The sequence below is a fragment of the Podarcis pityusensis genome (assembly GCF_964106645.2).
Source record: "Podarcis pityusensis genome assembly, chromosome: 13".
In the NCBI taxonomy this organism is placed as follows: domain Eukaryota; kingdom Metazoa; phylum Chordata; class Lepidosauria; order Squamata; family Lacertidae; genus Podarcis; species Podarcis pityusensis.
In genome coordinates, this window is record NC_138038.1 from 15,001,251 (window position 1) to 15,025,440 (window position 24,190).

General features: G+C 47.5%; 1 protein-coding gene and 1 long non-coding RNA gene across 3 annotated transcripts; one reads left to right on the top strand and one right to left on the bottom strand.

Annotated features, from left to right (window-relative positions):
• Positions 1 to 488: 488 nt before the first annotated feature.
• On the bottom strand, positions 489 to 3,062 carry LOC308460650. Its single transcript, XR_013978687.1, has 2 exons — positions 2,653 to 3,062; positions 489 to 1,093 (listed from the first exon to the last, which is right to left on the bottom strand). It is a non-coding gene; the product is annotated as an uncharacterized lncRNA (long non-coding RNA).
• WNT9B (Wnt family member 9B) lies at positions 2,041 to 22,149 on the top strand. 2 transcript variants are annotated; one of them, XM_080976948.1, is made up of 4 exons: positions 2,041 to 2,259; positions 17,138 to 17,394; positions 18,685 to 18,950; positions 19,787 to 22,149. In XM_080976948.1, exons 1-4 carry the CDS (start codon positions 2,150 to 2,152, stop codon positions 20,261 to 20,263), a joined length of 1,110 nt encoding a protein of 369 aa, XP_080833074.1. In that variant the 5' UTR covers positions 2,041 to 2,149; the 3' UTR covers positions 20,264 to 22,149. The 2 variants fall into 2 exon arrangements, with proteins under 2 accessions (XP_080833074.1, XP_080833075.1); XM_080976949.1 differs by lacking the exon at positions 2,041 to 2,259 and adding an exon at positions 14,733 to 14,764.
• Positions 22,150 to 24,190: the final 2,041 nt, after the last annotated feature.

Sequence of the window (24,190 nt, forward strand, 5' to 3'; positions counted from 1 at the left end):
TGGAAAGAAAGATTAACTGTTAAACCCATTTTGGGGGAAACCGTAACTGTTTAAAGTGCTTTAAATGATGATGCTTTAAATGTATAGTGCATATGGGGGCCCAATACTCTGCAAGCATCCCAGGGAAAAATGGGACACCCTATTTTTCCACGAGAGAACGGCGGCCATTTTGGTTGCTGTAACCTTGCGCAATTTCACAATGAAATCTCATCCCCCCCCCCCGAAAAAAGTGCCTTTTCAGGGCCACGATCCCAAAATGTGCATGGGAATCAGCGTGGGGAACATAACTTCTGCAAAGCAGAAAACATATCCCTCCCTCCCAGGGCCAGATTTAGGTTTGAGGAGGCCCTAAGCTACGGAAGGTAACAGGGCTCTTTATATGTCCAGCTGTTCTTTGTCAGCAACAAATTGTCGCTGGTTTTTTGTGTTGAATGTATGCTATATGTTAATTTCTGGACCTAGTAGGTATCTAAAGCCATTGGCGCATGTTGCCATGCAACCAGACCATGCAGAATGCAGGCACCCTATATATAGAAATGAGCAAACCAGTGATTTTATTTTTTCCCCAATTTTTTTAAAATAAATTTCCCACAGTTATAACAAATATGACATAGAAAAAAAGAAAAGAATACACACAAAGAAAACACAATACAATGTTGAACAAAAACAAAAGCCAAAATGGGATCTTAAACACCTATCCCTTAAAGAAAAAAACCCAATTTCCCTTGCATTGTTAACTGACCTCCTCAGATCCCTCCCTTTTGAATTTCATTATATCTGCAGGTAACAGCTCTCCAGTAACATTCTTAACTAAAATTAATTCCAGCAATTAACTATCTTATTCTCATTTCCTACTATTCTAAATCTAACTTACTCACAATCGCATCCTCATTTAATCCTAGGCCTATTTGGTACTTTCAAATGACTTCTAATTATTTATATTACAGTATTTATTTAAACAATCCTTAAATTTATTCCAATCTTCTTGATATTCCTCTTCTTTCCGGTCGCGGATCCTTCCAGTCAGGTCGGCTAGCTCCAAAAAGTCCAACATCTTCCAGTGATATTTTAGGGAGCAGGCGGGGCCCATTACCTACATCACAGGAGTCGACACAACACAAAACACTGTTACTCTATGTAGGCTTTATTTTATTTGTTTTTTATCTGATACAGTGGTACCTCTAGATGCAAACGGGATCCGTTCTGGAGCCCTGTTCGGATCTAGAAGCAAACGTAACCAGCGACGGCACGTCAGCGCACGTGTGTGTTGCTTTTCGCCGCTTCTGCGCATGCGCACGACATAATTTTGAGCGTCTGCGCATGCGCAAGTGGCAAAACCCAGAAGTAACGTGCTCCGTTACTTCTGGGTTGCCGCGGAGCGCAACTCGAACGCGCTCATCCTGAAGCACCTTCAACCCGAGGTATGACTGTATTTTGGAAATGTACATCCAGGTTTTTTCCTTTAATTTTTTTTTGGGGGGCCCCCAAGAGAGTGGGGCCCTAAGCTATACAGTGGTACCTCAGGTTACATAGGCTTCAGGTTACAGACTCTGCTAACCCAGAAATACTGCTTCAGGTTAAGAACTTTGCTTCTGGATGAGAACAGAAATTGTGCTCCGGTGGCGCAGTGGCAGCAGGAGGAGGCCCCATTATCTAAAGTGGTGTTTCAGGTTAAGAACAGTTTCAGGTTAAGAACGGACCTCCGGAACGAATTAAGTACTTAACCCGAGGTACCACTGTAGTTTGTTTAGCTTATACGTAAATCCGGCATTGATTGTTCAGCATGATGCTGTGCTGTTACACCGCGGAGAGGGTAGGCGCCAGAAGAGAGCGCACTCTGCACATGGTCAGGGGCGCCCTTCCCGCGCTTCCCTTCGACGTTCTCCTTCCTTCCCTGGGCGCGAGGGCCAGTCCCAGGATCTCCGGGCGCCTCTGGCGAGGTCTCCGCCCCGCACCCCATCCCACCCCGGGCGGCCCTTCGCCTCTCACCTTCCCGCTGGGGGGCGGGGCCGAGGGAGGGCGCGCCCCTCCCGCCCCGCCAGGTGCCCTTTTTAACGGGCTGCCGAGGCGCCCGGGCGCCGATTGCGCAGCGCCATGCCGAGCCCGGGAGACGGCGGAGGATCGCGACGCAGGAGCAGCGGCCGGCAACATGCGCCCGCCGGAGAAGCCTCTGCTGCTGCCGCCGCCGCCGCCCCTGCGCGTCTCGGTCGCCGCGGCCGCTTGCTGCCTGCTGCTCCTGCAGGTGGACGCGTATTTCGGGTCAGCGGCGCTTCGCTTCCCTCCCTTTTGCGCGATCGGGCTTGCTCAGACTTTCCGCATGCAATTTCCCTTACATTTTCCCTTCCCCAATTTTTTGGTGAGATTTCCCCTCCCTTTTTTGCACTTACACTCCTTTTTCTGTCTGTAGTTTCTCTTTTTTGTTCTATAATTTTATATTATTATTTTCTGTTTTGCATTTTGAAATATGCATTTAAACAACCTTAAAGTATCAATGACTTATTCTCTTTCCGTGGCTCATTTTGCATACATAAATCCCTGCATATTTTTACATCAACTATACCATTATTAGTCTCTTCCCCCCCCCCCTTTTTTTTTGTGCGATCCCGGCTCTTCTGTTTTGAAGTTCCTTCCATTCCTGTGCGCAAATTCTACCTTTTCCTTCTCGTTTTGCTTTTCTTTTCCTCCCTTAGCTTTCGACTTTTCTTCATTTCCTCGCCCTGCTTTTCAAAGTTCACGCGCTCCTCTTCTTCACTTTGCATCTTGTTTTCGAAGGTCTTTTTCTTCGGTTAGCCAATCTGCTGGGTTAACTTGCCTTGTGGATTACAGCTTCACGACCTGGCTGCGATCCTAAACACACTTCAAGCCAGCCCCGCAGAATCCGGGATCCTGCTGCACACCAGCTGCTAGGTTGTTGCACATAGTTGAGACACTGGCTCGTGCACATGCACTGGGAAAATGTGGGAGCATTGAAGGGTCCAGCCTCCTGGGTCCTGCATGCATTTTAGGGGTGTTGCAGAATGAGATTCTCTTCCTCCCCTCCTCCTGCCGCTGTTTAGTGAGCTTGTGTTTCCACTTGTAGCAGCAGATCTCTACCAGCAGAAATCTCTTTCATCTGCAAAATGCATCGGAGCAATTGATAGAAAAGTGATGTTGCTTTGCACAACAGCAATTTGGGGGTGGGAAGAGATCTGTCAGTGTAAATATTCAAGACTGGAGTTTTCAATGCAGGCGATGTTTTCGTGCATGCATGTGTGAATGTAACTGTTTTTGCACAGAGGTTGATATTTGGATCTTTCCTTTCTCCATTTTTGTCTGTGAATTTGAAACCGCTTGCATTCAACCTGATGATGTTTAGGGTTTGTATGACTGACATACATATTCTGGAGTTCGCTTGTCTCTGTTTATTTCTTGTTTTAAAAAAAGAGCTTTATCCATAACTCTTGCTAGCTGAAGTATGAGTGAGTTTGTTCTGTTGTGCTTGGGGCGTAATATGCAGGTTGACCTGTGGAGGGGGGGGGGGAGACAAATGTCTTCATTATATTCATCATAGAATTATACAGTTGGAAGGGACCACAAAGGTCATCCAGCCCAGCCCCCTGTAATGCAGGAATCTTTTGCCCAACGTGGGATTTGAACCCATGACCCTTAGATTAAGGGTCTCATTATTATTCTCTGTATGTAAACAGGAGCTCTATGGTCTGGTTTAAGAAGGGAAATGCCCCATTTCAAAGCAGTTCCATGCGTCATCTTGCAATCAATTGCATATTTTATGTCTCTTAATCCACAAAGAGTTCTTCACCTGCTTATCCTTCCCTGGTCTTTCCAGTAAACACAAGGATCACATGGATGCTGTTTTACAACATCTGGGTTTGTACTGGAATGGGTGCAAAATTGAGGGATGGACATGTGTGTGCGTGCCTCTGTCTTGAAACGCAGTTGTGTGAAAATCTGGGTTTCTTAAGACTTGGATTTCAAGGGTGCATATTTGTGTGTTTGAAGTATCAAATGACTCTCCCGCTTTGGGGTGAAAAGCACGTGAGTTCCAGCTCTTGAAACGGAAAACTTATAGTCACAAACGTATTTGACACTGAGCTCCACTTAACTTGGCAATACTGTCTTAAGAGTAACATCCATGGGATTGTGCTGTCAACATTTCAATATTCCGAGGCGATAAACAGTGTATATCGAACCCTTCTTGATGACGTGTGGGATTCTTGTTTCGTTTCTCTCTTTTTGCTTTACATGCAAGTTTTGGATTCTCAAAACGCAAGCTTCCATTTTGCAAAACTAAGTTCTTAACTCTGCACTGGCAAATGCAAGTGTTGCTGTGTTTTGATAAAGAAAGAAATGGTGCTCCACTGCGGGCTATTTTTTTTTAATATAATGGTGGATCACAATATTATTATTGCTGATCTTATTATTCTATATGTATTACCTTTCAGTTCTGAGTTTGCACCTCTGCTTGAAATGTTGTTTCTTCAATTGCGAAAAAAAATATCAAGCTTCCCTTTTTGCAGTCTGAATTTTGAACAGTCAACTTCTACATCAGGTTAGATTAGTACATCAGTTCTTCCCCTCTCCCCCAAACAGAACGAGGGAGCTCTGGAAATAACACCAAATATAATTAGAATAGTCTCATTCTTCATTTGTAAGAAGGCCTTAAAAATGATTCAAATAGACACATGCTGTGTGATCCATTCATTGGGGCTGGCTTCTGTGTTACGCCTGGATAAGTGCAGCCTTAGGGGAAATACTGAATCTAAGACTGCAACCCTATGCACACTTTAAATAATACTCATTGCTTCTTATTTCTGTGAGTAAATATACAAAATTCTGAGTTTCAAACTTGGCACCCCTGGGGCTGAACCAGAAAAAACAACAACTTGTCAATCAGATTTCTGAGAAAGATGTACTTTACAAAGTTGGGAAAACACTAAGAATGTGAAATCTTGAATTTCAAAAGTTCAGAATTTTGAGGTGGATTCCATATGCATGTACAAAGGTCATCTGCATTCCTTATACAGTGGTACCTCGGGTTACATACGCTTCAGGTTACAGACGCGTCAGGTTATAGACTCTGCTAACCCAGAAATAGTACCTCGGATTAAGAACTTTTCTTCAGGATGAGAACAGAAATTGTACTCCGGCGGCAGCAGGAGGCCCCATTAGCTAAAGTGGTGCTTCAGGTTAAGAACAGTTTCAGGTTAAGAATGGACCTCTGGAATGAAATAAGTTCTTAACCTGAGGTACCACTGTACAAAGGGACGCGGGTGGCGCTGTGGGTTAAACCACAGAGCCTAGGACTTGCCGATCAGAAGGTTGGCGGTTCAAATCCCCGCAACGGGGTGAGCTCCTGTTGCTCGGTCCCTGCTCCTGCCAACCTAGCAGTTCGAAAGCACATCAAAAGTGCAAGTTTCCCGGCGGGAAGGTAAACTGCGTTTCCGTGTGCTGCTCTGGTTCGCCAGACCCGGAAGCTGTACGCCGGCTCCCTTGGCCAATAAAGCAAGATGAGCGCCGTAACCCCAGATTCGTCCACAACTGGACGAATGGTCAGGGGGTCCCTTTACCTTTTTACCTTACCACTGTACAAGGAACTTGTTTTGGCTGTGGGAAGTGATAAGAGTGCTCCTGAGTTTGCGCAAAGTGCCTTTTCCTCACAAGCGAGTGGCTCCACTCTGCCTCCACATACCGAGGATTCTTCAGGAGAAAGGTTTTGTGATTCCTGGGCAAGCTTGAGCATCTGAACCTTTTGCAAGCATGTGGTGCCGTAAGATGCACCCCAGAGTGAAAAGCAAGCTTGGAAACTCAAACAAGTTGCAAAGTTCCACGGGTACAACTGAATAACCCTCATCCTTAGATGCATAGTGAGGGTGGGTCATGATATGCACTTTCTTAATCAGAAGCCCAGGAATATAGCTGGCCATCCATTCTAAGGCCAAATGGATGAAATACTTCTGTTTGGGTGCTTTTCGCATCCTGTGTTTTATTATCCTGCGAGCAGCACATGCCAGGAATTTATTATAACCTACTTCAGTGTAAGGGACACGGGTGGCGGTGTGGGTTAAACCACAGAGCCTAGGACTTGCCGATCAGAAGGTCGGCGGTTCGAATCCCTGCCATGGGGTGAGCTCCCATGGCTCCCATTTCAACCTAGCAGTTCGAAAGTACGTCAAAGATAATAAATAGGTATTGCTCCTGCGGGAAGGTAAACGGCGTTTCCGTGCGCTGCTCTGGTTCGCCAGAAGCGGCTTAGTCATGCTGGCCACATGACCCGGAAGCTGTACGCCGGCTCCCTCAGCCATTAAAGAGAGATGAGCGCCGCAACCCCAGAGTCAGTCACGACTGGACCTAACGGTCAGGAGTCCCTTTACCTTTACCTTACTTCAGTGTAGAGTCTTAGACTGGGAAACAGAGATATACTGTATAACATTCTTTTTAAAAAGAAAAAGGCAGAAAACAAAGGCTCTCAAGCTGATCCTTACAAAGGCAGGCCCAAACTATTGGTGTAGGGTGTAAGATAGACGCCCCCCCCCCCCCGTGAGTTGGCAAGTCCCTAATTTCAAATCATAAATCCAATACAGTGGAACGTCAGTTTTCGAACGTAATCCGTTCCAGAAGACCGTTTGGCTTCTGAAAAGTTCGAAAACCGAGGATGAATGGGCTGGTTGCAAAGTCAATGGTGGGGATGGGCGGAGAAGAAAACTCCCCGGAGGCCGTTCAACTTCCAAAAAACGTTTGAAAACAGAAGCAATTCTGGGTTTTCGGCGTTCAGGTTCCAAATTGTTTGGCTTCCGAGATGCTCGAAAACCGAGGTTCCACTGTAATTAATCGCCTAAGGCCCCCTAAGTTCAAGACCTGTGCTCTTCCAATATGGGACAAATAATACTAGCCTGCCATTTAAAAGGGCTGTTGTTGTAAGCATTAATTTGTGCGAAATACTTGATAAGTGCTAAATGTTAGGTTTCATAGTTCCTGTTCAGCAGAGGGAGCCTCATAACCAGGCCTTTTTTTCCCAGCTGGAACTAAGTTTCGGCACCTTTCAGGTGGGTGCCATTGCCATTTTAAGAGGACATAAACATGTAGGGCCAAGGAGGAGCCTTTCCGCATCTGAAGTTTTGTTGTTGTTTAGTCGTGCCCGACTCTTCGTGACCCCATGGACCAGAGCATGCCAGGCACTCCTGTCTTCCACTGCCTCCCGCAGTTTGGTCAGACTCATGTTTGTAGCTTCGAGAACACTGTCCAACCATCTCGTCCTCTGTCGTCCCCTTCTTCTTGTGCCCTCCATCTTTCCCAACATCAGGGTCTTTTCCAGGGAGTCTTCTCTTCTCATGAGGTGGCCAAAGTATTGGAGCCTCAGCTTCAGGATCTGTCCTTCCAGTGAGCACTCAGGGCTGATTTCCTTCAGAATGGATAGGTTTGATCTTCTTGCAGTCCATGGGACTCTCAAGAGTCTCCTCCAGCACCATAATTCAAAAGCATCAATTCTTCGGCGATCAGCCTTCTTTATGGTCCAGCTCTTAGTGGTAGGTTAAGGAAGTGGTTCACTTCCTTGATCACAAGAATCACGATGGTTTGTAGATGAGGATGTGTTGTAGTAAGTATTGCGTCAGACCTAGCGCTTTTGAGTTGTGCCTGAAAGCCAACAAAGCCGCCGTAAATGCTGTTAACACAAGTACAAATTGCTCCTAGCATAACGAGCCTTTGGCTAATTAAGCAGTCTTTTAAACTATGTGGGGGGGGTAGTGGTTATTGTTTCTGTTGGTTATTATGCTGTAGATTTTTGTGTTTTTACATTTAAACTGTGATCTTCGGATGAAGGGCGGTAGAAAAAATAAATAAAATAAACACTGGCCTGGCCCCCATCAAACCTGAATTTTTGCAGATGAAACAGCCTTTTGATGGCCTGGAGAAAAGTGATAGTGCTTGCTCTCTCGTTACGCAAATTGAATTGCTGCTTAATGACACAAGAGAGGAGAGAGGCTGGTGAAAAAAAGCAGGCAACTTTCTCCTGGCAACTCGCCTCCTTTTTAAGCTCAGAGGTTGAGTTCTCTCCATAGCTGAGATAGAAGAGGCTTTGCTCAACTTGATGAAACCTGCTTCTTTTGCATTTAAAGGTACCGCACAACTCTAGAAGTGCCTGGGCATCATTTCCCTGGACTTAGTACAGATTTGTAAACCTAGGTCCCGTCCCCCCCCCAAAAAAAACCCCTTGTATGTATGTTTTGGAAGACTGAAGGATTCGCAGTCAATCCTTTTGTTTAAACCTATTTTCCTGGCTGCCCAAGTTCATATTTACAACCACACGTGGCAGCATACAGTGGTGCCTCGCAAGACGAAATTAATCCGTTCCGCGAGTCTCTTCGTCTAGCGGTTTTTTCGTCTTGCGAAGCAACCCTATTAGCGGATTAGCGGATTAGCGCTATTAGCGGTTTAGTGGCTATTAAAGGCTTAGCGGCTAAAAGGCTATTAGCGGCTTAGGAAAAGGGGGGGGAAAGCGAAAAAAATCTCAAGACTCGCAAGACATTTTCGTCTTGCGAAGCAAGCCCATAGGGAAATTCGTCCTGCAAAGCGCATCGAAAAACGGAAAACCCTTTCGTCTAGCGGGTTTTTCGTGTTGCGAGGCATTCGTCTTGCGGGGCACCACTGTACTCACTAATACCTCTTTAGGCACTGGGTGGTACGTAACTTCGTTTTACTCATAGCAGAACCATTGAAATCATTGGATTAGACCAGTGTTTCCCAACCTTGGGTCTCCAGCTGCTTTTGGACTACAACTCCCATCATTCCCAGCTAGCAAGACCCAGTTGTCAGGCATGATGGGAACTGTAGTCCAAAAGCAGCTGGAGACCCAAATTTGGGAAACAGTGGACAAGTCCAACGACTAGACTAAAACTTGTTGAATACCACCCATTGCTCCTTACTCCTGAGCTCTCTTGTCCATGTTTACCTGTTCTCTGTGGAAACCAGTGGCCTGAGACTTCTACTTTGCAGCGGGTTGGGCTGGATGACCCTTGGGGTCCCTTCGAACTCTACAATTCTATGATTCTATAATTTACTCACCTGTGAATCCTATCAACAATGCTGGCTCCCAGTGTCCTCAGTTGTCCTCTTGTCTATGTGTAGGGATTGCCAGTGAAGACTATGGAATTCTGGGACTGGCAGTTCTTGAGAGCACATGTCACTTAGATTGGCATGTTGTTGTTTTTTCCTCTTTGAAGCATCAAGTCCCATCAGTCTTCGCCAGCATGGCACCCTCTAGTTGTATTGGACTACAACTCCTATCAGCTCCACTTAGCATGGCGGTGCTCATGTTGACATCCATCAGTCTTGAGAGACAATGGAGTGCGCCTCTGGGGATGAAGTCAAACCAAGGGGGAAATATGTCAAAACAGGAGGGTTTCTCAAGAAGCTGCAGGGTATCTCTGGATTGTGGCCAATCCACCAGCAATGAAAGTGTGCTCTGGAGTTTGTGTTAAGTTTTAGACTCTGCCTGCGCGTTGGCATCCTGTTGTGTTTTTTCAGAGTCTTGGTTCTCCTCTTCCCAGATTCGACAGTCTCTGCTCAATACTGTTGGAGCACCTGTTTCGTTCGGTTTTTTAATTTTTGTGGGGGCGGGGAGAGCGGCCCTAGCAGGGTCAGAAGCCACTTTTAATTGCAGGGAAATTCCTGGAATGGACAGGATACCAAATGGGATTTTTCTCCTTTCAGGAAGTGTACACACACAAACACACACTCATCGGGACTTCTACTAAGCAAGAAGAGGCAATATTCCCTTTTCCTTCCAGCTATCATTTCCTTAACACAAAACAAATATTGGTTATTGCCTTAGGTGCCTTATTGCCTTTGGTTGTTTAAGCAACTTAAGGGAGCAGCAGCCTTGTGACAGCTGCCTGCCTTTAATTCTCGGAACATTTCACCCAGCTGTTTGTCAGAAACGGTGTGTTGGTCTTCAGACTGTCGTTTTTGGGTGGAACTCTTATTAGGGGTTTCTCAGCCACAACAAGAAACTGAGTAACGGCAGGGATCTTCCGTGAACTTGTCCATTCTTCTCCTGCAATGCTCAGATGCAGGAAGTTCTGGGCACCTGTGTTGCGTTCTCAGTACCTGAAGAGTGATGAGGATGCCTTTTAATCCTGACCAGCACTCTCTCTGACAAACTTGCTGAGGTTGCAAAGTAGATAAAGGTAAAGGGACCCCTGACTGTTAAGTCCAGTTGCGGACGACTCTGGGGTTGCGGTGCTCATCTCGCTTTACTGACTGAGGGAGCCGGCATTTGTCCACAGTCCATGTGGCCAGCATGACTAAGCTGCTTCTGGCGAACCAGAGCAGTGCGCAGAAACACCGTTTACCTTCCCGCCGGAGCGGTACCTATTTATCTACTCACACTAGTGTGCTTTCGAACTGCTAGGTGGGCAGGAGCAGGGACCGAGCAACGGAAGCTCACCCACTGAGCCCCTTGGGCTTGTCGATCAGAAGGTAGGGAGTTCGAATCCCTGCAACGGGTTGAGCTCCTGTTGCTCTGTCCCAGCTCCTGCCAACCTAGCAGTTCAAAAGCACACCAGTGCAAGTAGATAAATAGGTACCGCTGCGGCGGGAAGGTAAACGGCGTTTCCATGCGCTCTGGCTTCTGTCATGGTGTCCTGTTGTGTAAGAAGCAGTTTAGTCATGCTGGCCACGTGACCCAGAAATCTGCGGACAAACGCCAGCTCCCTCATCCTGAAAGTGAGATGATTGTCGCAACCCCATAGTCACCTTTGACTGGACTTAACTGCCCAGGGGTCTTGTACCTTATATATATAATTGGGGCAATTTATTCCAGTAACATCCAGCACAGCTATCACCCTTGACACTTGCCTTGCTTTAGTAGGGCAAAACCACTGACTTGATCTCAAAAGGGAGCTAGTGGGATGGCCTGTAGTTTGATGTCAGAACATCTTCTTTGTAGAAAACCCAAGACGGACTTTCTGTGCCCAGATCTCCCTATTCCCATCATGCGCTGCAGTGCGGAGGTCTTGGAGCATCAACAGGCACTGGCATTGTAGCCATTATTGTGGGGTGGCAGTCACCAATGGTGTTCGTGGGGCAGGAAAGAAATACAGTGGTACCACGGGTTACATACGCTTCAGGTTACAGACTCCGTTAACCCAGAAATAGTGCTTCAGGTTAAGAACTTTGCTTCAGGATGAGAACAGAAATCATGCTCTGGCGGCGCGGCAGCAGCGGGAGGCCCCATTCACTAAAGTGGTGCTTCAGGTTAAGAACAGTTTCAGGTTAAGTACGGACCTCCGGAACAAATTAAGTACTTAACCTGAGGTACCACTGTAATGGAGTTGGCACCTTGCCAGACAGCTCTGCTTCTCTGTTGTTGTTCATTAAATTTGTATACCGCCCTATAGCAGCGGTTATAACGTAAAATCATAATCTAAAAACACAAAATACTTAATAAAAACAAAATCAACCCAATAACCCCGCCCCTCCTCAACAGAGTTATAGACAACAGTAGTTAGGCTTTTCCGCCAGCCAAAGCTGATGGAAGGCACACCGTGCCATGGAGGCCACCTGAGTCTTAGGTAACGGTAAAGGATCCAGGAATAACCCCAAGCTACTGCTGCCTTCCCATCAAAGAGCCTTTATGCTCCTGAGATTAAATGCCTTCCCCTCCATGGTGACCAAAGGTAGATTCTCACATACAGTGGTACCTCAGGTTACATACGCTTCAGGCTACAGACTCTGCTAACCCAGAAATATTACCTCAGGTTAAGAACTTTGCTTCAGGATGAGAACAGAAATCGTGCTCCGGTGGTGCGGCAGCAGCGGGAGGCCCTATTAGCTAAAGTGGTGCTTCAGGTTAAGAACGGTTTCAGGTTAATTACAGACCTCCGGAACGAATTAAGTACTTAACCCGAGGTACCACTGTGCTCCATATCAAGCCTGTCTTGTGTGCCTTGAACCACAGAGTACCAGATTCAATGGACCACATTATCTTTGATTGCTCTCTACGCAGTAGACCTCGCCAACTGATGCTAAGCAAAATGTTGGACCTCCGGCCTATAACTCGGAGAAGTCGTCAAATGAGGTTTCTCCTGGCAGATCGGGACAAAGATATTACTGTTTTAGTAGCTTCCTTTTTAGCCACAATTTTACCCAAAAGGGATCCCAACGAACTATCCTTTCAGGGAACAGACAGGGCAAAGCAGAATGTCTAAGTGCACACGATCACAGTGTGGCCTTATGGCCCTTGACAGCTTCACCCTTGTCCTTTAATTATCCCAGTGACCTTAAATGTTTATACTACATTGGCTCCCAGTACGTTTCCGAGCACAATTCAAAGTGTTGGTGCTGACCTTGAAAGCCCTAAACGTCCTCGGTCCAGTATACCTGAAGCAGCGTCTCCACCCCCATCGTTCTGCCCGGACCCTGAGGTCCAGCGCCGAGGGCCTTCTGGCAGTTCCCTCGCTGCGAGAAGCCTAGTTACAGGGAACCAGGCAGAGGGCCTTCTTGGTAGTGGCACCCGGCCTGTGGAACGCCCTCCCACCAGATGTCAAAAAGAACATCAACTACCAGACTTTTAGAAAACATCTGAAGGCAGCCCTGTTTAGGGAAGCTTTTAATGTTTGATGCATTACTGTATTTTAATATTTTGTTGGGAGCCGCCCAGAGTGGCTGGGGAAGCCCAGCCAGATGGGTAGGGTATACATAAATAAATAAATAAATATTATTATTATTATACTGTGGTGCCAATAGAGGTATTTGATTAGATAATCCCAAGCTACGAACGCACTCCTTCAGAGGAAGTGTAACTCCATCAAGAGCAGGCAGCCTCCCAGCGATCAGTCTTATCTGGATTGGGTTTAAGGTGGTTGGCACTCATCATTATCGAGGCAAGACACCGGTCCAGCTCTTCCACTGCCTCACCTGCAGATGTAAAAGAGAAGAAGAGATGAGTGACCGGGAAGGACGTCTGGATGCCTTGTTCAAGGGTCCTTGGAGTCCACTAAGCGTGTAGAAACAACTGTCTTCTTTTGGGGTGGGGCCTGTTTTACTTCCATAACCGATAGAAACCTGGGAGTGAGATGGATGGAGTTGCAGGGAAAAGGACTGCAGCTGTAAAAGGGTGCCACCCCGACCTAGGGCTTACATCTCCTTGAAGCTGCTACCATCTTGATTTGGTAGTTTGGAAATTTACTCGTTTAATGATTAACCGCCGCCGCCCACTGGCCGGAAGAAGAGTTCTGGAGAGTGGAGATGGTAGGAGCATTCCACTGCCGGGGTTGTGGAGGGAGGGCAAGCGATAAGCATCTCTCTGTTGGCTTGTTCTCCTAGTGCTGGAGGCCTTTTGGCTGCACGATGGCAAAGGCATGCTTGATAGATCACAGGTTCTATCGCACAGCATCTTCAGGGGACAAGCTGTGTTGTGTTGGGTCCAGCAAGGGTCCAGCTTTGGGACTGGGCTTTTTGCATTGCAAAAGAAGCGGCCGACCACCAGTTACCCTACTAAAGGGAGCATCGGGAGAGAAATATAAAGGGATCATGCTTTTCCTGCTTGCCAAGACAAACCCAGGGGCAAATTAATTGTGAAAAGGGGGGAATATGGTTTGTGAATTTGATTGCAGCAGAGATTCTGTGTCCAGGGCAGCTGTCTACCAGCTCCATCTGGTATGCAGGCTGAGGCCCTACCTGCCCGCAGACTGTCTTGCCAGAGTGGTGCATGCTCTAGTTATCTCCCGCTTGGACTACTGCAATGGGCTCTACGTGGGGCTACCTTTGAAGGTGACTCAGAAACTGCAATTAATTCAGAATGCGGCAGCTAGACTGGTGACTGGGAGTGGCCACCGAGACCATATAACACCGGTCCTGAGAGATCTGCATTGGCTCCTAGTACGTTTCCGAGCACAATTCAAAGTGTTGGAGCTGACTTTTAAATCCCTAAACAGCCTCGGCCCAGTATACCTGAAGGAGCGTCTCCATCATTGAGCCCAGACACTGAGGTCCAGCTCCGAGGGCCTTCTGGCAGTTCCCTCACTGCAAGAATGAGGTTACAGGGAATCAGGCAGAGGGCCTTCTCGGTAGTGGCGCCCACCCATCCGATGTCAAGGAAATAAACAACTATCTGACTTTTAAAGGATATCTGAAGGCAGCCCTGTTTAGGGAAGTTTTTAATGTTTGATGTTTTATTGTGTTTTTAATATTCAGTTGGGGGGGCCACCCAGAGTGGCTAGGGAAACCCAGCCAGATGGGTGGGGTATAAATAATAAATTTTTACTACTACTACTACTATTATTATTATTATTATTATTATTATTATTATGCAGGGGGCTTGCGCATTTCAGCCCTTCCCCCCACCCTCACAGGTTTTTCAATCCCTGCTCCCAAGCTGCTTTCCCACTTACGGGAATAAAATATGGGGACTGTCTTTTGGTTCTTTTGCAGATGGCAAAGCAACTTTGCTGGGGGTCAGGGTTTTAATTGCAAAAAATAGCCTGTAGTGAAAAGGAACAAATTTTGCAGACCTGAAGGCTATGCGTTTCATTTTAGACTTTTAAGATTTATTTATAGGACCAGTCGTACATCCTTTCATTTGTAGCTTGGCTCAGGGTTTCGCTGCTGATCACAGTTGTTATTGTGCTGGCTGTATGCTGGTGTTGTTCTCTTCAATTGGTGAGAACGATGACATTGGTGACAGCGCTGGGCCCTGGTTTAAGATTAAGCAAAGTCTTGGGGTTGAGGGAAGGAGTGGCCGGCAGATGTGTGTTAACTTTATTGGGTGAGCTGTTGCAATAATTTCCATTGTTGGTGTTAAAGGAGTGGTGTCCTGCATGAGTAACTGATATTTCCTCCCTAACTTTTCAGTCTCGTTGGCCAAATACTTTCTTCCTCTCAACTAGCACAATGTAAAGCTTGTGCAGTCACAGATACCTGGTTCGGATTCAATAGACGCTTGTCGGTGATGTTCAATATTAATAAGCAGCAAAGGCTGGGAAGACACCAAGAAGGCCAATTTATTATATTTATAACATCACTCACGACATGTCCCAGACTCCCCAAGGAAGCTAACAACAGGATAAAAGCTATTCATAGCACCAATTAAATATCAAGCACAGCAGCCAGTAAAATTATGAGGAAAAACAACCAAAGGAGGAAGAGGGCAGCATAAAAGCCAACCGGCAATGAGGCCAAAGGCCTGACAAAACCGGTAGTGCGATGCCATAGAGGAAGAGCAACATCCTGGGGCAAGGAGTTCCATAGGTGAGGCCGTGGGGAAAAGGTGCTTTCTAACTTTCCTGCCAATTACCAGAAAGGTGTAGCAAATACGCAGGAGAACTTCCACAGCTGGCCTTAGTGGAAGGGCAGGTTGTATTGGAGAAGAAAATCCTGTAGGTATCCCGGTCCCAAGCCATGCAGGGATTTTAAGCTAACAAGCTTGTGTCTAGAAATCTTTCGGGATTGGTTCCTAAACCAAGCTGTGCTTGAAACCCTAGCAATTGTGTTTTGCTTGCAGAAGCTGGCAGCTTCCATCCATGTATACTGTGTTGACGTCGACCTGTCTTGATTTGACTTAAGACGTAGAATCATAGAATCATAGAGTTGGAAGAGACCACAAGGGCCATCGAGTCCAACCCCCTGCCAAGCATGAAACACCATCAGAGCACTCCTGACATATGGTTGTCAAGCCTCTGCTTAAAGACCTCCAAAGAAGGAGACTCCACCACACTCCTTGGCAGCAAATTCCACTGTCGAACAGCTCTTACTGTCAGGAAGTTCTTCCTACGTATGTGAGTCTAGCAAGCTCTGGGCTATCCTATCCAGAAAAGAGCTGCTATCGATCAATGTAGACAATACGTAGCTAGACTCTGTATAAAATAACTTCCTATGCTCCTAGGTGTTTTGGGTCCCACCCATATTTTGTATGATATCAGGAGGGATTCTTGGCCTGTAGATACATCTTCAACAAACCATGTAGGTACCACCTCATGGGAGTCAGTTGGAGGGTTGCAATTTGGTTATATTTTTTCCTCCTCTAGCTCTTAATACCGAACATTTCCTTTAACTAGTTCCTCACAAGCCCTCAAGCTCAGCTTTATATTTTTAAATAATATTATAGGGGGTTTTTTCCATATAGAAAGTGAATTTGTTACTCGACAATTACATTCCGATTCAAGAAAACTAGTGACTTCCCGCTCACGCGACATCAATGTTTATAACCCGAATTACATAGAATTGTGTTTTAAGGTTCCATTTTCTCTAATTTCATCTTCTCAAGCACGTTTCTTAATATATTCTGCTATTTTCTTACAATTCAAACCTTGCTGTGGTCTTCATACATGGGAAGTAACTTTTGATATAGACTAGAAAGGGTTTCCAGTCCTCTTTAAAAGGTTCTAAATTTGTATCTTTTATCAGCGCCGTCAATTTTGCCATCTCTGGATATTCCAAGATTTTCATCAAACATTCTTCCTTGGAGGGCGTTCTCTCCTTCTTCCATTTCTCAGCATAGAGGATCCTTGCCACTGTAGTCACCTACATAAATACCGTCAAGGCTTTCTTTGGGATTTCATTCTGGACACTATTCAAATCTTGGAAGAAGAAGAAGAAGAAGAAGAAGAAGAAGAAGAAGAAGGAGAAGGAGAAGGAGAAGGAGAAGGAGAAGGAGAAGAAGAAGAAGAAGAAGTGCTTTTAAAAAAAATGTTTAGGGGTGTTCTCAATTTCCTACTCATATTGAAATACTGCCCCTCAATGAGGCCAAACTTAGATTCACAAAAATGTTTAGGAGTATGCGTACCCCTGCGTACCCCAAGAAAAAGTGCACTAATAATAATAATAATTCATTCTTCTGCATATCAGAGCCAGTGTGTATCTTGGGAGCACTGCACATATAACTACATAGAGAGCTTTCCTAGTTCATCTTGGCCTGCTATAATTTTCAGTGGAATCGGTTCACACATTCCCTTGCCATTCGTCAAACGGAGAACCACTTGATTTCTTACTTGCATGTGTGAACCAGACCTGTACACACCTGGGAGACATCCCAGGGACGGGTATATTATTGATGGTTTGCCAATGTTAATCTGCAGCAGGGAAAAAGCTGTTGCTGGTTCTACTCTGTTTAAGGCCATAACGTATTTCTTCTACCCTTCAGCCTGACTGGGAAGGAAGCGCTAACTCAGTTTCCTCTGCTGGGGCCCTCGACCAACCCTGCCCACTGGAAGGCTCACCTGAAGCAATGCGACCTGCTTCGCTTATCCCGTAAGCAGAAAAGGCTTTGCCGCCGAGAGCCAGGCCTGGCTGAGACCCTACGGGATGCCATCCGTCTCGGGGTCGTGGAGTGCCAGTATCAGTTTCGCAACGAGCGCTGGAATTGCAGTCTGGACGGACGGGCCGACCTCCTGAAACGAGGTATGAGTGCCTGCTTGTCGGTCAGCTTCCGAAAACTAGGGTGGGGAGAAAAATCTAGGCTTTCTCCATTTGGGTCTTCCCCCTTCTCCTCACCCCCCAACGCCATCATGGAAGAAAGAAAAGCAAACCAGGGTGGAGGTTCAAAGGTTTGCATTTCTGAACACCTTACGGCCAGAGTCGATCAAGTGATAACGTAGAACCCCCTGTGAAAACCTTTGCCAGGCTTGTTCGCTACTCTGAGCAACTAGGGTACCTGCTGCTGTTAAAAAACAGTTGCTTATTTATTGCGGTTCTATCCTACTTGTTTTTTCGGGACGCGGGTGGCACTGTGGGTTAAACCACAGAGCCTAGGACTTGCCGATCAGAAGGTTGGCGGTTCGAATCCCCGCGATGGGGTGAGCTCCTGTTGCTCGGTCCCTGCTCCTGCCAACCTAGCAGTTTGAAAGCACGTCAAAGTGCAAGTAGATAAATAGGTACCGCTCCAGCGGGAAGGTAAACGGTGTTTCTGTGCGCTGCTCTGGTTTGCCAGAAGCGGCTTAGTCATGCTGGCCACATGGCCCAGAAGCTGTACACCGGCTCCCTCGGCTAATAAAGCGAGATAAGCGCCGCAACCCCAGAGTCGGTCACGACCGGACCTAATGGTCAGGGGTCCCTTTACCTTTACCTTTATCCTACTTTTTGCTCCAAGGATCTCATTATTATTATTATTATTATTATTAATAATAATAATAATAATAATACCCTGCCCATCTGGCTGGGTTTCCCCAGCCACTCTGAGCGGCTCCTAACAGAATATTAAAAATAGAATTAAACATTAAAAACTTCCCTAAACAGGGCTGCCTTCAGATGTCTTCTAAAAGTCAGATAGTTGTTTATTTCCTTGACATCTGATGGGAGGGCTTTCTACAGGGCGGGCGCCACTACCGGGAAGGCCCTCTGCCTGTTTCCCTGTAACCTCACAGTGAGGGAACCACCATAAGGCCCTCGGAGCTGGAGCTCAGTGTCTGGGCTGAACAATGGGGGTGGAGATGCTCCTTCAGGTATACAGGACCGAGGCCATTTAGTGTGGCATATATGGTTCTTCCACTCTTCATGTAATCCTCACAGAAACCCTGCAAGGTACGTTATGGTTAGGCTTGCCCAAGGTCGTACAGTGAGCTTCATGGCCAAGCAGGATTTGAACCCGGGTTTCCCAGTTTGTAGTCGGACACCCTTGCCATTCTTCCACACTGGCTTTCCTACTCTTTCTTACTTCCTTTTCTCTGGGTTCCCTGGCTTCCTCTTCCTCAGGTTTCAAGGAAACGGCCTTCCTGTACGCGGTGTCCTCGGCAGCTCTGACCCATTCCCTTGCGCGGGCCTGCAGCGCTGGGCGCATGGAGCGCTGCACCTGCGACGACTCTCCGGACTTGGAGAACCGCAAGGCGTGGCAGTGGGGAGTGTGCGGAGACAACCTCAAGTACAGCACGAGGTTCCTGAAGAACTTCCTGGGCCAGAAGAAGGTCGGGAAAGACCTGCGCGCCAAGGTGGACATCCACAACACGAACGTGGGCATCAAGGTGAGGACAGAGGACCCACACAATTTGCCTAGAGAGAGAGAGAGAGAGAGGAGTAGCAAAAGCAGATTGTCCCTGGTTATCCCCAATCTCCAGTCTTCACCTCAAGAGCCAAGCTAGGCCCGGTAATGCCATATCTTTGTCTTTCCCTGAGAACGAATATTCTGTGCTGTGTGCCTTTTCACAGTTGCACAGCGCAAGTGTGTATTAAGCAATAGGACACTAGAGCTTTTCTTTGGAGAGTCCCAACTCTCTGCCTCAGAATCATTTTTCACGGTGCGGGCCATGTTTACCACATGGGGAACCTTTCAAGGGACGCACGCTAGTGGTGGACAGGGTCCAGAATAAGGGAAATGTGTGCTTTCTACAGGGTGCACATTAACGTCTGAGTTTTTATTTTGTTTTATATCTGTTGGAAGCTGCCCGGAGTGGCTAGGGCAACCCAGCCGGAGGGGGGAGGGTACAAACAATAAAATTATTATTATAAAGAGAGAGCACACGAGATAAAGGTAATAACAAAAATGGAAAAAATAAAGAGGACTTCCGTTCAACTGTGACTAGATTTTTAAAAAACAAATACAGTCATACCTTAGTTCTCAAACGGAATCCATTCCGGAAATCTGTTGGACTTCCGAAAACATTCAAAAACCAAAGCGTGGCTTCCGATTGGCTGCAGGAGCTTCCGTTCGAGTCGCCAGGCGTTCGAGAACCGAGGTATGAATGCAAAAGAGTGCACAACTGTTCAGTGGCCTCAGGATTTCCCCCCTTTATTCCCTCGCAGCGTTTTGGCTTTCCACTCGTGACCCTAGCAAATGCCTGTCTTTCTCTCCCTCCCGCAGGCCGTGAAGAACGGCCTCAAGACCACGTGCAAATGCCACGGGGTTTCTGGCTCGTGCGCCGTCCGGACCTGCTGGAAGCAGCTGTCGCCATTCCACGAGACGGGGAAGCTCCTCAAGCTTCGCTACGACGGCGCCGTCAAGGTCTTCAGCGCCACCAACGATGCGGTGGGCCAGTCGGAGCTGGCGAGCCCCCAGCCCCACAGCCATTTGCCGAAAGTCCCTGCCGGCCCCCGCCCCACCGACTTGGTTTACATGGAGGACTCCCCCAGCTTCTGCCGGCCCAGCCGGTACTCAGTGGGCACGGCCGGGAGGACGTGCTCCCGGGAGGCCAACTGCGACAGCATGTGCTGTGGCCGGGGCTACAACATCCAGACGCGCATGGTGACCTTCTCCTGCCATTGCCAGGTGCAGTGGTGCTGCTACGTTGAATGCCAGCAGTGCATGCAGGAGGAAGTGGTTTATAGCTGCAAGCAGTGAGAAGCGGGCGCTGGCAAATCTTGCGGGGAGACCGGCCTGCTCCTCCTTGGACCGCACGGAAGGCCGGCAGCTCGACTCGGTCCTCTCCTTTACATCGGATATGGAAGTTAGCAAGGAGTGGGACTTGTAAGCTGCTGGAGTTCTGCAGCCCTGGATTTTACGGTTCTGTGGACCAGCAGCCAATCTCCAGGACTGCCTCTGCTTTGGGAAGGCCGGCGCCAAGAAACTAGTCAAGGACCTATTCTCGTAAGATTTCTAAGGAGCTGCCTTGTGTTGTCGATCTAGCCTAGTCCAGGACTCTTGGCTGGGAGTGGCTGCCTGAGGTTTTGCGCAAGGGGTCTTCCTCAGCCAATTTTTCTAAACGGCAAATGAAACTGGAACCTGAGCTGTGTAAAGCATGGACCAAGCTGCCAGAACTTCTCTAAAACAAGGCCCAAGGGTCTGTTTTAAGACAGGGGTCTTGAGTCGCAGCTAGCCCAGGAAGATCTGTTTCGATGAGCTTCCAGGAGGGTGAATGAATGGGTTTTCCATGGCCGCTACACAGCATTTTCTTTGAACCATGTGCCTCTTTCTGGGTAGCGCTGCAGCCTTTAGTCGCAGCCCCAGCTTCGGCCGATAGCACCATCAGGCAGCTGCTGCAGCCCCGCCAGCAGGGTCCACTGCTGATTTCTACCCCGGTACCCCTTTAGAGAAGCAGCAGAGCACCTCCGTTTAAAGCTCTCACAATGCCTGGCGTAACATTGCTTGAGGTCATTGTGATAGATCTAAACGGTTGCCCCTAGCCGGCCGGTGCTCGATTCAGGCTACTGTTGCTGCCAGGACTCACTTGAGGTGTCTTATGTGAGAAGGCACTTTGTCGTGCCCCACCAAAATTTGGACCTGATCCTGCATGGCCCCACACGACCTGCTCAAAGGGGAACTGGGCTGTGCACCCCCAGTGGTAAGCATCGTCTTTGGTTCTGCCCTGCAGTGGATTTGGGGTGAGTTGTGGGGTATCATGCCTGAGAAGGCAGAGATGAGTTGCTGCGTTCTTAAGGGACCCGAGCACATACAGGAGGAGCAGAGAATTCAGGAAGTGCGAATGGACAAAGGCCAGCACCTGCCCCCATTTTGTTAGGTTTTGGAAGAGCTAAGATTTGGGGGAAGAAGAAGAAGAAAACTCTCATAGCTTGAGTTTGCAAATAGAAGCATCTATTGGGCAATGACGGGGGGCAAACCTAGGAATGTGAACACTATTTCCAGTGGAACTATTTATAGTTGCGGGTGAGGGTAGATGGACAGGTCCACTTGTTTTTATGTGAAACGAGCAAAGAGTTAAAGCGGCTAAGGACTGGGCAGCTTCCATGACAGGTCTGTCTGTAAGCCTGGGTCAAACATACTTGCTTTCTTTCATGTGATTTTCTTGGTGTGTGTGTTTTTAAAAAGAGTGTTTTAGATGCCGTTCATCATTCATTGCCCTCACAGCCCTTGGCCTCAGCTGCCCACAATACTGGTGTGTTTTTTTTGGTCACTTGGCTGTAGCGGCTTGTGTGATCTTCGTTAGTGTCATGATGCTAAACCAGACGTGATGTCGCAGCAACAAAGGAGTAAAACGGACCAAAAATCTAAAGTGACCCACCCAATATCTGAAGGAGGGAGCCAGTTTGATGCTGTTTTTACTTCAGCTTGATGCTGGGGGCTTTTTGGCCTTCCCTGAGGCGGAAGTGATAACTACCCATAGAAAACAACAGAGAAATCTTTACTTTTTGTGTAGCTGCGGTTGGGCGGTAACGTTGCTGCTCGGGTAACTAAAAAGATGGGAATTTTTGTTTTGTTTTTTAAAAAACTTTGGTCTTATGTAACTTTTTTTTTTTAAAGGTTCATGAATATATATATATTTAAAATTATCCTTCCAATGCTAATAAAATCCATTGTTGCTATCCCCATATCGTGGGGCAGAATGGGGGCTGTGGCTAAGGGAGCCTGGCTTACAGCAGCCCTGCAAAGTATTAAAGTTTGATGGCCATATTGGGGGAGGGGGAGTGGGACAAGCGTATGGCGGTCTTTGTCAACTTGGCGCCCTCCAGGTGTTCTGCACTACAATTCCCATCAGCCCCTGCTAGCACACTGGCTGACCTGGGAGAGTAAAGTTCAGCCTCCCTGCTCTGCCACAAAACCTTAATGCCAGCCATTCCCCTTCAGTGAACTTGACCTCCCCTAGGATTGCTGTGAGAATAAAAGGAGAACTGTTGAACAAGAACGGGTTAAAAAAACTGTGATAGCTTGGATTTCGATGCTATGGAGGGAAATAATTTATCTCCTGCTTACTAAAAGTCCTACGCAAGCAATTCTTGTCAGATTCTCAGCTGGTCCCTTGCTGGGAATCCTAGTTTCCCCCAGCAGCTTTGACAAACTACAGTTCCCAAAATTGTTTGTGCTTTAAATGCATGGTGTGTATGCGGCCTGGCGGTGATATAGAGAAAGTAGCGACACGTCAGCAGCACAGCTATAGGTGTTGTTGGCATCCGTCTGTCTCGAGGGACAATGGAGTGTACCTCCAGGGGTGAAGTCAAACAGCACCGAAGTGATGTTCTTGGCTTGCAAGCCTAGACAGTGTGTCTGGAGGTCCTGGGCTGCCCACACGACAAGACCCCCTGTTGGCCTCGCTGATGGGGTCTAAAGGAAAACAGAGCAGTACATTTGGCACCAGCTTGGTTGCAGGAGTTGCCGGAAGGAGGCGTAAAAGGCGCCATCCAACCATCTTAGGGACTCTACTTTAGATTTGTGTAGGGTTTACTCCTTGCTTTTTCTTCTCCTGAAGATATCCCGCAAGGCAGCGGAGGTTTAGGACCAGAGTTTTCCTCCTTCTAGATGGGCTACCTTCCCAGGTTGACATGCCCCATTTGTCTTCCCTCTACATCACATGCAGAAACTGCCTTCTTGACCATTGGACCCACTGTTGGTCAGGTCTGCTTGATCCCCCGGAGCCTGTCTTCTCATGCAGGGGAAGTCCCTAAGTCACAGAGCGGTTGAGACCCATTTGCTACCCTCACCCAATTTAGCCAGCCGGTCAAAGCCATTCCCAGGATTTGGCCACTGTCACATGCTGACAGCTTCTAGGAGCCACAGGTGAGAGCCGAGTGCAGGACCAATGTACTTAAAGATCAGCTGAAGGAATGGGGAACCTCAGGCTCAGGATATAATAATAATTATATATATATATATATATATATATATATATATATATATATGCATGCGCTACCCATCTTACTGGGTTGCCCCAGCCACTCTGGGCAGATCCCAACAAATTATAAAACCACAGTAAAACATCAAACATTAAAAACTTACCTATAAAGGGCTGCCTTCAAATATCTTCTCATCATCCCTTTGCAATCCCTATAGGTCATGGACCCTCCCAAGCCACAACCCTCACCAGCTCTGCTTTGCACCCTTGGGTCTCCCCTGTGTACTGAGCTATCTAGGGGATGCGGGTGGTGCTGTAGTCTAAAACACTCAGCCCCTTGCCGATCAGAAGGTTGGTGGTTCGAATCCTTGCGATGGGGTGAGCTCCCGTTGCTCAGTCCCAGCTGCTGCCAACCTAGCAGTTTGAAAGCACACCAGTGCAAGTAGATAAATAGGTACCGCTGTGGTGGGAAGGTAAACAAAGTTTCCATGCAGTTTGGTCATGCTGGCCACATGACCCAGAAAGCTGTCTGTGGACAAACGCCGGCTCCCTCGGCCTGAAAGTGAGATGAGCGCCGCAACCCCATAGTCGCCTTTGACTGGACTTAACCGTCCAGGGGTCCTGTCCCTTTTACTGAGCTATCTGCCAACACACACAGGAGCAGGTCAGATTATTCCTTCTGTCTTCCACCCCAGCCATTGCTCCTAGCAGCCCTGTTTGTGACCAAGAATGGAAACCTTCCTTTCTTTACAACAAGAGGTTCT

Excerpts from the sequence above, each read along its gene's own strand:
- WNT9B (XM_080976948.1), top strand. The coding sequence starts at position 2,150 with ATGCGCCCGCCGGAGAAGCCTCTGCTGCTGCCGCCGCCGCCGCCCCTG. Across the intron at positions 2,260-17,137 it reads CAGGTGGACGCGTATTTCGG|CCTGACTGGGAAGGAAGCGC; the intron begins GTCAGCGGCGCT and ends TCTACCCTTCAG. Across the intron at positions 18,951-19,786 it reads ACACGAACGTGGGCATCAAG|GCCGTGAAGAACGGCCTCAA; the intron begins GTGAGGACAGAG and ends TCCCTCCCGCAG.